Source organism: Eretmochelys imbricata, chromosome 17, assembly GCF_965152235.1.
Source record: "Eretmochelys imbricata isolate rEreImb1 chromosome 17, rEreImb1.hap1, whole genome shotgun sequence".
In the NCBI taxonomy this organism is placed as follows: Eukaryota; Metazoa; Chordata; order Testudines; family Cheloniidae; genus Eretmochelys; species Eretmochelys imbricata.
In genome coordinates this window covers 11204867-11219714 of record NC_135588.1, presented here as the reverse complement: position 1 = coordinate 11219714, position 14848 = coordinate 11204867, and the positions used below count along the sequence as shown (strand labels likewise).

The 14848-nt window shown below is 39.2% G+C and overlaps 1 protein-coding gene across 1 annotated transcript in view; it reads right to left on the bottom strand.

The window, feature by feature from the left end:
* Positions 1 to 1213, bottom strand: part of WSCD1 (WSC domain containing 1) — a 41941-nt gene extending 40728 nt beyond the window's left edge. The window contains exon 1 of the mRNA XM_077836798.1: positions 787 to 1213. Coding sequence (XP_077692924.1) covers positions 787 to 1213 — 427 coding nt within the window. The remainder of the gene's footprint in view (positions 1 to 786) is intronic.
* Positions 1214 to 14848: the final 13635 nt, after the last annotated feature.

Sequence of the window (14848 nt, the reverse complement as noted above, 5' to 3'; positions counted from 1 at the left end):
TTCACAGCATTGCTGCAATGATGTACATTCCCCTTTCAGTTTGCTTTCATGTTGTTATGTTCCAGCAAACTCTTCTAATACCCAGGAAGAGTTCAATCAGTTCCAGGATTTTCTGTTCTTTCGTGATGATCCTGGGAGGAGAAAACCAATTTAATAATTTTCATCTCCACTTGCTTGAAGGAAGAATAAAATAAATCTGCGCTATACAGTCCAACCCCGAGAAACCATTCACAGAAGGCTGCATTGGCAGCCGTATATTTGGACAGACATAGGAGAATCTACAGCTTTACATACATGAAGGAACATTCAATCATAGAGTTGGATTATGATTGGGGCACTGCTTGTAACCATTTCCTCATTTATGACCAGATTCTGACCTCCTTAATCATACATGAAGCATTTTTTATCTCTGTGAAGTTCCATTAAATTCAGTGAGACTACTTTTGGAGTAAGGTACTACTCAAACAAGTGAGGATTGCAGAATCCTAAATATTTTGGGCTGTTATACATATACTTAAAACAACAAGGAGTCCTTTATTTAGTCTCTAAGGTGCCATAAGGACTCCTCATTGTTTTTACTGATACAGAATAACACGGTTTTAGAAGCCTCTGAAACCATACATATACTTAGTTTGTATAAAATGGTTTGTAAATGCTCAAGAGCTAATACAGAAATACATTCTTGGAAGGAGTCAGAATAACTCTCACATGCTTATGAACGGTATCAATCTTTGCCTGAAACAAAGTCCTACGTGACAGAAAATGGAAGTTGGGAAAAGCCCTTACCTTTGTTTTCACCTGTATGTTGCGTCACCTTAGATCCCGTTGCTTGCATGGGTTCTTGTTCATTAATGAACCTGTGAAACCATCTTCTTCTTAACTGTCTCAGTTCTGAGTTCCGGGATATTAGCCACCGTGGCCCGTACCTCTGATCTGATGTTGGGTCATGGAGCACATCCATGTCCACCAGAAGCTTAGAACTCAAACGAGGGTTTTGCATTGTTCTGGTATCTAGGATTCCGACTCCTATCACCATGTCGGAAACCGGTGAGACCTGAATATTCGAGGTCCCACGTGTGCCTTGTTGGATAACCAAGCGGGATCGCTGCAATAGGAGAAGGCTGCCAGCCATTAGGTAAGCTGCTGTGAGAAAGAAGAGCAGAAACTGGGTCCGCCGAAGAAATTTCTGTAGTCTGAAAAAAGGTTTGGCCATACCCTTACTGAAACTGGGCACTTCACACCTTCAGAACGGCCCTGGAATCACTGTTTGAAATTGTATTAGTTCCTCCCATAAGTTCATCCCATCACTTTAATGTATCCTCCCCCATAAAAATTGTCTTTTTCAGTAGCAACAGCAACTACAATGCATCATGCTTTATATCCATAGAACTGTGGGATTTCTGGGCAGCTGATCTGGTTCAGGTGAACTTATGAACAGTTCCATAACTGTGACCAGTTGCACTTTATAACATCACATTCCAAAAGGATAGGAAACCTGAAATATGAAGAAAAATAAAGTTGGCTCTGATCCCATTAGCAAACACTTACCATGTCGAGTTCTTTCCCCCTTATTTTATTTTAGCTAAACATATAAAGACAATAATCCTGGTACAATGACTGATTTAAAAAGGATCCAGTTACAGATTTCTAATTTTACATTTTTCTTTATTTTAAACTTGAAATGTATACGAAACACCTGCATGATTAGAATAGTCTCCTCAGGATGTTTGGAACAGTAAGTCCTTTTATTTCCTTTGGTAAATAGCTGACATCTCCGGTCTTTGTTACTGACTGGAACCAGGTAGTCACAATATAGACATCTTTATAGGAAGATATTATTGGATACTTTCTTTTCAGTGTTACAGTAGCTAAGCTACAAATCTAGATCAGAAGAAAACAGCAGTGTGGGTGTATGGTGAAGAAAAACGAAATGGCATCAGCTCTCAAAGGATAAGAGAATAATTCTTAATCTCCATGAATCACAATAAAATGAGGCTTTATGCTGGAAGGATAGCTCCAGTATATAAATAGAGAGAGAGAGAGAGAAAGAGAGAGAGAGTGTATTTTTGTGCCTTGCAAACTTAAAAGAAAGCTAAAGTTTCCACTAATTTCAATCTAGTGTATGTTTCTATGTACCTTTTGTGTGAGTGGGTGTGGATGGGAGTATGTATATATGTATAGGTTTTAATTTAATGGAATCTTATATTTTCTTTTAAAGTTTTCCAAATATTTCTAGACTATTTTGGGGCTTTGCCAGGCTGTTAGTTATGCTGATCTACACAGTGACGGGATTGTCCAAGCAAGAAAAAGCTCTTTTATGCTCTAGGTAACCTTTAACCTTCTGAAACAAATAAAAATGGGCATCTTGCCATATGTTGCCTGAGTTCCTGGTTAATTGCTCTTCTGTAGAACCATGAAAGCACTGAGAAAAGATGCAGTTTGTTCCAGAAAAGAAAATATTATGGCTCTTGTTTAACTTGCATTCAGAAACCCTCCAAACCAGCATCAGGACAAGGAAACTTGCTGTCCACTCATCTGCCATTCTTTTCATAGCATTCCTCCACACTTTGCAGTTCCTGATTAAATATCTGAGGATGCTTCTATATGCCTCTTGCTAAAACATATATGATCATGTAAAATTTCTCCTTCATTCTCTTTTTGCTTAGTTGTGTAATCTCTTTGCTTATTAACCACCAATCAATGAAAGGTAAACCTTTCTCATTCAAAACGATATTACAGTTCATCTGACCATCTATTCTTTTTGTCCAATCCCCTTTTAGTCTATTTTTCCTAAATAGCAGATTGGGTTTAGGAAAAAAGGTCAATACATTCCAACTTTGCAGATTTGGCTGACTAGGTTTTTGATGACCTGATTTAGAGAGGTCATCTTAATTTAAAACCAAAGTATCCAATTCTTAATCCCACAGGGCTGAGTAGCATCTGAGACATGGGGTAAGATTTTGCTGTGTTCATATCTTCATTTTCTTCAAACGTCAAACTTCACAAGCAGTTCTCATTTTCTCACCAATAATAACTGTGGAACTTTGCAGCTCACATCCATAATTCAGCTGACAAACTTTTGAGAGATTCAATGTGTTCCAAAAGACACATCATATTTGATAAACTATTTAAGACCAGATCCTCAACTGGTGCAAATCAGCATGGCTCCATTCAGTAATGCTGATTGAGACCAGCTGAAGATTTGACCCTTAATATTAAGTTATTTAACATCTTTGATCAAAACCTTTGAGTGCTCAAATGACAATGGGATTATATAAATACTGAGATTAATAGAAGATTATTTATAATAATTACATAGTGCAGATTATTACTCTTATAATTATGCTGAAATTAGACAAGGTTTCTGACCGGGAGAGGAGTGATATTCTGGACCAGCTTTCCCAAGGGAATGGGGGGCCCACCTGTGACAGCTATTAGCAAATATCTCCAACAGCTGGAGATGGGACACTAGATGGAGAAGGCATTGAGTTATTACAGAGAATTTTTTCTCTGGTGTCTGGCTGGTGGGACTTGCCCACACACACAGTGTTTAACTGATCACCATATTTCGGCTTGGGATGGAATTTTCCTTTGGGTCAGATTGGCAGAGACCCTGGGGGCTTTTTCACCTTTCTCTGCAGGATGGGGTCTTGGTCATTGCCTGGTTTGAACTAGAGAAAATGATGGATTCTCTGAAAACCTGAAGTCTTTAAATCAAGATTTGAGGACTTCAGTAACTCAGCCAGAGGTTATGGGCCCATTACAGGAGTAGGTGGTGTGTGTAGGAGGTCCGATTAGATAATCATGATGGTTCCTTCTGCCTTGGCAAATCACATCAGCCCAGATCCACAAAAGTCTGAGTCCATTCATAAAAAGGCTTGTCAGAATTAATATTTTTAATAATTTTGATAGATAATATCAATGTTTCTTTAAGAATTTTTGTTAATTTAAATTTTCACAGTTGTGCAAAATTGTTTTGTAAGCATTTTTTCCTATTTTCATTGATTTAAATGTTCACAGTTGCAGGAAATTGTGAGGGGTGAGACAATCGGGGGGGTCAGATAATTTTTAATAGATGTTGAGATTCAAAAAGTTAAAGCTTTATAACTATTAAAATACAAAGTGTCAACATCACATGTCAAATTATACCAAGTACATATCCTTAAATTAAACTCTAAGATCTCAACCCACTTTTTTTTTTATTTTGCCCATCTATAAATTTTTATTATTATTGATGGAAATATTTTTCATTTCCGTGTGTGTATGCAGCAAAATTGACATTTACCAACATTTACCAATAAATCTAATCCTTCCAAGCCTATTCATAATGTAGATTTTCATAACTGCAATTATTAACATGCTATAGCATTCAATACTATGATCTCTTTATTAAGGCAATGATTATTGCAATCATATATAGTCAAATGTTTTTATGATCTTTTTTCTTAGCAACTGAGACATGAATATATAGATTTTTTTCATATATTCACAATACTTTTGCCCATTTTTTTAATTAAAGGTTTTCTTTGATATTCGAAAAAAGTTCCAGTAATCATTAGGAAAAATGGTTCAAACCAAGGTCCCGGAAAATGTTCAAGGAACATGAATAAAATGCATTGCTGGGTGGAAAAGAAATAAAACACACATCTCTGACAAGCACAATACTTAGTTTACAATAGGTGGTAGTTCTCTACCACTTTTCATTCAAAGATTTCAAAGTGCTTTACAAGGGACCAATTTTACAGATGGGGAAACTGAGGCACAAAGCGGGCTGGTCCAGGTCTCAAGAGATAATTAGGGGCTTACATACCTTTTGTGGATCTGGGCTGATATGATTTGCCAAGGCCACAGGGCAGTGGCAGAACCTGGAGCAGAATCCAGGTCTCCCAGTTCCCCATTCAATGCCCTATCTACCTACACATGGATATTCACACTTTTGTTTATGGGGCAAAGGGGAAAAAAACACCTATTTCCAACCTCAGAGGCTTTATCCATTATATGGATGTCAAGGGGGACAGAACTTGCAGAGATTAGTGCTAAATACCAATGACTCTGAAAGGTTAGGGTATTACTGGTAATAAGTTGAGGGGAAGTCATATTTAACAGGATAGTGCTACCAGTGTCTTATCTCTACCCTTAGCACGGGAACTGTAAACACCTGCATTTCTTTGTGTCAGCTAATCACAGAAAAGTCTCCTTCTGGCAGCGTACGCCTCTTTTTTTTTTTCCCCAGCCTTCCCCCCCTGCAATGGTGTAATGGTGGCATTGAAATAATGCAACACCCTATGAGCTACATCATGGCTCTGAGATCCACTGGAAAATGGCGGTGGCTAGAAGCAGCTGTAGAAGCTGAGTGCAAATGGATGGAGGCATTGTGCCCAAACACTGTATAATGCACCTTGTTCTGCTCTCACTTAAAATCATTTTACACTGCTCTATTTCCACATACTTCAATGGAGTCACTCCATATTTAGGTAAGCTGTGTAAAACAGTGGGAGAGGATCCAAGTCCAATGTATCTAGGACCACCGAGGGTGGTTCACTCAACAGCGATACCTGCTACACCTGCCTCGAAAAGGTGTCATGTTTGCTCCTTAGTGATGCCCATCAGGTGTCTGGGGAGAAGGGTCTGGCCAGACTCAACCCCTTTGGGCTATGCAGTGCCGCTGGTAGTGCTAGCAGGCCTTGCTCTTCCACTCGGAGCACAAAGAGCCACATTATGATTGCCTCTTGTGTCAGGGCACTGTTGGAAAGGGACTACCAGCATCCTCTCTTTCCACCCACCAGTATGGAAAGCCATGAGTTAGCCTTATGTTTGCCACCTGTTTATTGAGCATGCAAAGAACGCACAAGACATCTAACATATGCAGAAGAACAACTTCAATCTAAAAGACGCTCAGCACAGCTCCCACTGAGTTGACTAAGAGGGAAGCTTTTTATTGTTGTTATTTATTTACTGCAGATGGATTTCCCAAGAGTTTCACAAACATTTAACCTACAGACCAGATTTGGTGCGTGGACTAGAGATAAATGGGAGGGGTGAGCGCTGAGGGGGAGCTCAGCTATATTGATTACATCCACTCTCGTGTACAACTCCAACTCTCTCGATTCCATCGTGAGCCTGTCAATGTATTATATTTTCCAGAAAGCCTCAGCTCAAGTCTGGTGATTACAGGAGAATCTCAGCTTTCATTAAAAAAAAAAAAAAAAAAAAAAAAAAAAAAGGGCAATTTCTAGCCCTCACAGCTGTAGAGAAAATCTTAGAAACGTGATGCAAGTATGATCTAAAGGCTTAGAAACCAGAAGATGAATCAAATGGACCCCAAATGCATCACTCTCATGATTTTAAAGCTAATCTCATGATATGTTTTGGAGGAATGACACAATTTTTGAAAGTTTGGGGTTGACAGCACTGCTGTGTCCAGCCATCAGTTGACATGCACAACAGTATGAATGCTATGCTCCTCTGTTTTTCACAGAAGAGGAGCAGAGGGGTGAAAAGAGGTACAATAATAAATCCTTATTCCATGCAAAATAATTTAACATTAAATCCTATCTTCCTGAATCGGGCTGGATTAATAAAAAATGGGAGACTCGCAGACTCTCTGTTTTAGCTTCCTTTCCCCTATTCATAGGTCCAAATAAAGAACGAACCCTGTCCATTTGTTTAAAAAGTTTCAAATGTCAGAAGTGAATTTTAGCACAGGCAGTGTGATGTGTGTAAATTAGCCCCAAATCCAGTGTTGCTTGATAGAGCTGTCAGAAAAGTACATTGTAGGCAAATTGCAAAAATACTCCACTGGAGCAATACTGCAAATGTACAGCTCACAAAAAGTAAGTGTTTCTGTTAGTGGGAAAGCAGCAGAGTGCCACTAGCAAGCATTGCCACTGACATATAAAAATGCCATTTGATTTTTCCGTGAACTGTGTATTTCAGTATTTCCCGAGTAAGTCTAGAAAAACATCACTTTTGACAATTATATTAAAAAAATAAGGAATAAGAAAGACATGGTGAGATCTGCTAATCGGAAATTTGTCTTGTGTATATAAATGTTCACTTTAAACTACTGGAATCAATATGAAAAAGGCATTCCTTAGTAGCAGAAGAGTCTTGTACCCCTGTTTTCATATGACAGGGGACTTATCTTTTTAGATGTCTATTAGCCCCAGATTAATTGACAACACAGATTGGTTGAACAGATTTGGGATTCCTGTTTAGGAATGCTACAAGTCCCATGGCAGTCAGAAAAGGAAATCAGACTGTTAGAGTGTATAATTAATGGGATAGAGGATAATGTTGAAAATATGTGATTATGTACTTGGACTACACCCACACCTGCAATATCAGGATCTGTTCTAATCACACCATCTCAAAAAACTTACAGTAGAAACAGAAGGGAGGTTGAGATGGGCAATGAAAATGATTGAAGAGATGGAGATGCTTCCTAATGAAGAGAGAAATAACAGGACTGGGATTGTTCAGGGTAGAGAGAAAACATAATAAAGGCATAAAACAATGAATGGCATGGAGAAGGTAAATTGGGTGCTCTTATTTCTCATAATACAAAAACAAAGGGGCACTCAATGACAATGAAGTACAATGTAATCTAGAAGAGTAAATGCCAGTGTACACAAACGATAACTAACCTGTGAAACTCATTGCCACAAGATATCATTGAAGGCAGGATTAGTAGGATTGAAAAAAGCAATAAACATTTTTGTGGCAAATGAGACATCCACCATGACATTAGTCAAGATATATGAAGGGATATAAACTCCCATAATTCCTGTGCGTTAATGCTTGGTTTCGGACCTGATTTAGGAAGAAATTCCCTCTATGGATCGTCTTCCATAATTCCATGATCTTCCAGTATACGGTATCTTGCATTTCTCTGAGGTGTCTTATTTTGGCCAGTGTCAGACGTATTTTTGGACAAAGGAACCTTAGGTCTGATCAAGTGTGAAAATTCCTCTGTTCCTAATATATAAAAAAGCACAGCCTTTCTTACTGTATTAGCAATGGGTGAACCTCCAAATATTCATAGGCCAGATTCAGATCAGATAAGTGCTGAAATGTCTGAACACTTATGGCATCTGTAGCCTATTCTAACTGCTTATGTCTGCAGAATTTTGTGTAGAATTTTCACAAGAACAATTAGATTTTCTTCTTGCTTCTGGCCACAGTGGAATTACCATGAGAACCTTACAACACTACATTTCCTAGCAAGATACCAGAAGTGAGAAAATATCTGAACATTCAGAACCTCAAAATAGATATGGTTCAAATTTGGTTCCTAAACTAGCTAAAGTCACGTTTCTTTCCACCAGGCCTGAAAATAGCCACTCAAGAAGGAGATGGCTCAAAATCATACCAGATATGTTAATTTGTTAGCGGTCAAGTCCTCCCACTCAACTCTAGTCTGGGGTGGCACAAGAGGGCTTGTGGGGATGGTTGGGAAAGAATCCGCCTCCGAACACGTTCATTAATTATTTTACAATAATGCATAAATGCCCCATATTACTAGGTGCTATACATGCCTGTAATAAAAAGACCCTGACCCAAAGACCTTACAATCCACAAAGCACTGGCATCAGCAGTACAGTGGTGGTTGTTGCAACCCAAAGGTCACATTAACCCTGGCAGCTGGTGTTACACCTCTACTTTGCGACAAGTGGATCACCCAGACCTCCAGCTCCTGCAGACCACCTCATCCCATCATTCTACTCGGCTCTGTAGCAGTCTAGAGGCATGGTCCCCAGCCCAGTCACCGGAAATCCTGTACCCTTCCATGTAGTTCCCCTCGGTGTAATTCTAAGTCCCCCATAGCCATGGCACAAGGGGGCAAGATTTGCCTCTGGGGCTGTCATGCCAAAAAGTATAACATACTAGAGTTGGTGTGACTTGCAGAGATGCGTGAGTGAGACTGTCTCTGCCTTGGTGCAGTTACAACCTATAGACCAGAATTTTAATGGGTGTAAATCAATGTAGATCCGTTCACTGTAATGAGGATCTGGCCCTATTAATCTAATTCCCTTCTGATGGTAGTGGTAGGCCTCTGTCTTGTAAAGTGTCCTGTAGTGCTCTATAAATGTTTAATAGCAATGACATGAGTAACAGATATTTTTAACACCCACACATCATTAACATGTGCACAGTGAGGTGTGTTTGGTTTTTTTTGAAGGATTTATATGTACTGCTTCTCCTGAATAGCTTTGAAAATTTGCTTGTAGTTAGTGTCTCCACAACACTAAGTTACACATAGTGTCAAGAAATGTGAGAGCACATTTAATCCCCACCGTCTCTAAAACATTCAGCGCTTAGCATCCCATTGTGCCTTGACAGTGCTAAAAATCAGACCTGAGGCATTTACAGTTCTGATTTTCTTTCATGCCATAAAGAATTGGATACAAGGAAAAGCAGGCTGATAATATGCTCCTAAAATGACAGCAGTTGACAGGCACTAGTCACTTTTCCTATTGACCACAAAACAAAAAAATCACATGAGGCATGCATTAGTACCATTTAAAAAAAAAAAAGACACTGGAGATTCTATCCTCCCAGCCAAGGGGTAACCACAGAAACCTTTGGGGAATACTACTCACTTTTTTCAGGCTTCAGAGATGACAACCTGAAGAAGAGGCATTGTTGACTGACAGGTGAATTTTGTTCCCTTTTCAGGGCTGTTACTAAGTTATGTTGCGCACCTCAGACTTGGGTCAATACCACAATGTAGTTACAGAACAGCAGGATTTTACAAATGCAGAGTTCTTGGCATGAAGGTGAGGTTCTATTTTGTATCCTAAACTAAATGAAATGGGATGCCTGAGCAACATTATTTTTAGAAAAAAAAACCCGTCTGTCTCCCACATTTCTCCTCTCCTTTGTCAGCTCTCTTTGAAGACAAATGTAGTCAGCTTGGAAATGATTTCAAGACCTAACAAAAATAGATTTTGGCTTGCAGCCTGTCTTTTGGATATAGATGGTCATTTTCTTGAGGCTTTATGGTTGGGGGGGGGAGTGTAAGGATTAATATAATGAAATGTAGGCTCAATCAGAGCACAGAAGGCTGAAAACAAACTAGTGAGAAAGGGAAAAGTCACAAAGTTGATCCAGCCTCATGCCTGAAGTTAAGCTTTAATTTGTGGCTCGTGTCGAGTGTAAAGCTCTAAATGATTGAACTACTCTGCAGAACATCTGTCATCACCACTACTGCAAAAGTGAATACCAAGCTTGCCCCATAGTTTCCAATATGGGTGGGGGGTTTTGTTTGAGTTGTCAGAAATCAAATGAAGGACGCACAAAGGTGATGTTTCCAACCACTCCACCCTCCCAATTTGGGGCAATGAGAATATTCCATGTTCTCCCACCAGACAAATCTTATTGTTGTTGCCCAGGATCAGAAATATACTGTTGGTGATGGATTTCATGTTAAAGTGGAAAATCACAACATCATAAAGAGAGCTTACAAGAAAAATCTTGCTGCTACAAAGCCTGATGCAAAGTCCACTGGCTCTCATTGACTTTGATGGACTTTTGATCAGGCCTCTGAAGAAGGCACTTGCATGGCTGTCCCAGCTGTTGCACAGTGTTCTCTGGTGGTTGATGCAAATGCAAGAAAAACAGGTGGCTTCTCCAGCACGCTTTCCTCTCTTCTTCTTTTTTTATTTAACAAAAACAAAGCTTTTCTAAGAAGAGTTATCGAAATAGCTCATTTACTTGAAACAACCTAAGAGACAGGTCTGTGGGAGATAAGCTGATAATTGACTTTTCCGGCAGTTACAATATTACGTTCAGATATGACTCATCTAGAATCCAGTAGATTGGCTTTCAGAGTGCCTTTTGGTTTAGATCAATGGGAGGAGGCACTCTAGGAGTGATGGTTATTCTTAAAGCAGAATTAGAATTCTTGCTGAAGCATTTTGGTCAAGCCTGCAGTATACCTGGCAGCAGGGCACACTTATGACAAAGGTTAAGGACCCTGGAGGTATGACCTCAGGCAAAGTGATGATGCCCAGTAAGGATCTGGTGCTACACCACTGAAGATCGTGAAAATTTTTCAATTCACTTCAATGGGAGCAAGATTGTGGTTTAGCTCATTCATGATAAGCTCTGTGGTTGGCTCAGTTCTAGGCACAAGTCAAAGTTTATACACTGAGAAAATAACAAAGTCAAGTCTCAGAGAGGCTTTTACTTGTTCAGATGGAGGGAGGGAGGGGAGATACAGGGAGGAATATAAAATGCCTCAGCTTCAGAATTAAAATTCAGGGCTTTAACTATCCGGTCGGTCAATTTTGGGTACAACTCCCTCTGAAATCAATGGGAGCTATAGGTTTACAATTCATGGAGCAATCATGCCTCAGGAGCTCAGAAAGCTGGATATCCCATAAACTAAATAAACACAAAGGAAGGATTGTGATACAGGGACAAATGGACTTCTCTTCATCAGCTAACATAGGGCTAGATCCTTAGCTGGTAAAAACCAGTATAGCTACATAGGGCTAAATCCTACAGTTCCTGTTCACACCTAAAGTCAAAGGGACTTTTGCCTGTATTAAGACTGTAACTCTTGGACTCATTAACATTCCCAGGAATGCACTTTAGTTAACCTCAGTGAACACAGTGCTCATGAGACAGAATAATAGCCTTGGTTTGAGCCTGGTATATTGCAAACAAGTGCCATGAAAGCTATCACACACAGCCCTACCAATGCACCTCAGCCCCTTCTATGTTAGTCTGGTTGCATTGTTCATTGGGTTTTCTCAGCCATGTCCTCCCTTTTGCATAGCAGAAAAGCAAAATCATATTTACTTGTGGCTCAAGCAATGATCTCAATTTAAAAATATTTGGCTAACAACTGTGAATTGGTAGCAGTTGACTATTCATACAGCCTCCTGGGACCACACTCTGTCAAACACTGTATAGAGTTGACAGTTGCTAAATATTTTCATTTATTTTTACTTTAGTAATGATGTATTTTAAACAATTATATTTAAGATCAAATTACGGTTGCATTTTTTCCAAACCCACCCCTGGTTGCATGAGTTAGACAAAAACAAAATGTTGCTTTAAATATTTTTAAAAATATGATATTTTTAACTCTAACATCCCCTTTCCATAGAAATTAGTGTATCCTATGAGTATTACCTGTAAGAAACTAATGATAATAAGAAACTCTCAATGAATTCCCATTGCAAGCTTTTGGGCGGGAAATCATTTGTTTTTTTTAAAAGTTGATTTTTTTTTTTCAGAGAGGCTTTGATGTAAATGTAGAGAGCCAGATCCTCAGCTGATGTAAGATGGCATAGCTCCACTGATCTATGCCAGTTTATCTCAGATAAGGATCTGGCCCTCACACCTTGACATTGAGGTGCTAAGCACCCATAAGTCTAGTTGAAATCAATGGAAGATGCAGGTGCAACACATCAGTGTGGGGTTCACTTCATCTTCTTTGTTTAACTGTAATTATTTCTTTCCCCTTTTGTAAAAGGGCCCTCCTACCCAACTCATTAGTAAAGTTTAATCCCTGAGTAACGCTGCCACGTTGATACTTTAAAGGGTGACAGATGCAGACGCAAGTCTTGTGAGTAATGGATCTCAAATGAATTATTATACTTTAAACACAATATAAAGTCAGTCAGCAAACTGGAAGTGGGATGGGAGCAACACAATTTCTCCACACAGCCAAGGGCAAATGCTGCAGCTGGCGAAGAATGCCTGACTGAGTTTACTTTTTTCCCCCTATTATTTTTGAAGTGAAGAGGCTGTATAATTTAATCTGCCCACCAAGTTTATCTTAACACAGGTATCATGTTAAAGTTTTTGAATAATTCTGAACGCTGATCTAAGCAAAGCAGAAAAAATTTATGCAGAGATATCAGGCAGCAAAAATGTACAAAATCCCTAAACTGTCATGTCAATGTTAAAATATATGTGTTTACACACTACATGCTGTATGGAGGTGTTGGTATATAGTATACAACATAAGCAGTGTTACAATTGGTACTAAATTCATTTACTTAAAAGTAAATGGTGATGTTACCAAATAGCAACAGAGCTACAACCCAATTGAGTTGTGAAGTCAGCATTTAACTTGTGCAAATCCGATCATAACAGCTCTCTAATTGGGTAGTGCATTTATACAAGGATAATTTGTTATCATAAGTAAATGTCAGTCAAGAGGATCATTTACAGACCATCGCCCTGCCCTGTAGGAAGGCATGGCGAGAGATCACACCAAAGGTAACAATAAGTTAAAGATCGTTGAGCTTGAGATAGAGTAGTGACTTGGCAAGTGTTAAAATGACAGGTTTGTAACATTCAATGTGCTGGAGTGATATGTAGGGTTTATGAAAAACAACACTCAACACCTTTTATAGGTCAGTGATCCAATAACTTGATTATCAGGGAGAATGAACCCACACCACTGTGGAATAAACGCAGACATGCATATACATGATGCGCTGTGTATACAGAGTATTGTGTACCATAAAGACACATAGAGTGCATGAAACCTGTCACATACCTTCAAAAACAACAACGGAAAGAGACATCTACAAAAAGTAATCTGGAGGCTGGAAAGTCTTTTAGTACAAGGTAAATCACATTAGTGTAACGTACATCTCTTTGATGTTAGAAACTCAAAATAAGACACAGCAAATGATGTGCAATTTCTGAAAAACAATATGGTTGTGTTGCTACAAGCTGAAGTTTTCCAAGAGACTGTTGGAGAAAATGCACGATGAATGGATTTGCACATCCCACAGAAGCTAAACATGAGAGCAGTTTCTGTGTGCAATAAAATACATTGAACTGACAATACCCTAAACAGCCAAAGTGTCGTAAGAGTCGCATACCAAAAATTATTAGATTCTATTTATACGGTATAGTGGGGCTTCTGAAACTGCTTAAAGAAACAATGCTTCCTAATTTGCCTTGCCATGCTATAAAACACACACACATACGATCCATTCCTACTTTTTAAGTATAATATTTCCTAGCTGCTCTGGGAAGGGCATCTCAGCAGCAAACTGCAATCTTCACAAACAATGCAGCTAAGCCCTGCATGCTTGAGATGGCATGGATAAATGTAATAAATCAAACAGCCGTTTGGGTCTGTAAGGTATGTTAATGCCCCAATGTCTGCAAAAAGTTGTCTGGTTATTATTTGTGTGATGGCCAGCATATGAATGGCTTCCAGAAGAAGATAATTCAACTATATAAGAAAAAGAAGAAGAAAAACTCACCTTTCTTTTATGGTCAAGGAACTCCTATTATTGTGAGGCAGAGTCTTAGACAATCCAGTGAAATATTAGAAAAAGCTGTAATGCATATCTGAAAACCTGATAAATCCTTCTCTCTTTGCCCTTCCCCACTAATCCTTCTTCTGCCTCCCAGATTTCAGTACACAGAGCTGTAATCCTCCTGAGTACCCCCTCAGTGCTCTGCCTGTATCTAAGCTCTGCACTTCAATACCTCCAGCTGTTTATATCAGTAACTAACCAAGCAGCAAGAGATCATATCCTGTCTGCACATGCTCACTGTTCACCAGTCTTTGCTGCTTCCAAGCTGGGAGATCTCCAGGGTCCTAGTGACTCAGACCAGTGTTCAGGAGCTAGGATTTGAAAATACCAGAGATGTTTGTTTTTAGAGTGTTGTATTTGGTGTGGGGGGTTGTGGAGGGCAGAACAGGGAGAAATAACCCATGCTCTTGTGCATGTAAAATTGAAGGGAAGTAATGACACGCACAGTATGTCGTACTGTGTCAAAATAAGCAGCCATGATCTGTGTGCTTTGCTTTCCCTTTTCAAGTGAGCTGTAAAGTTCCCCTCCTTCACATTTGTTTTATAGA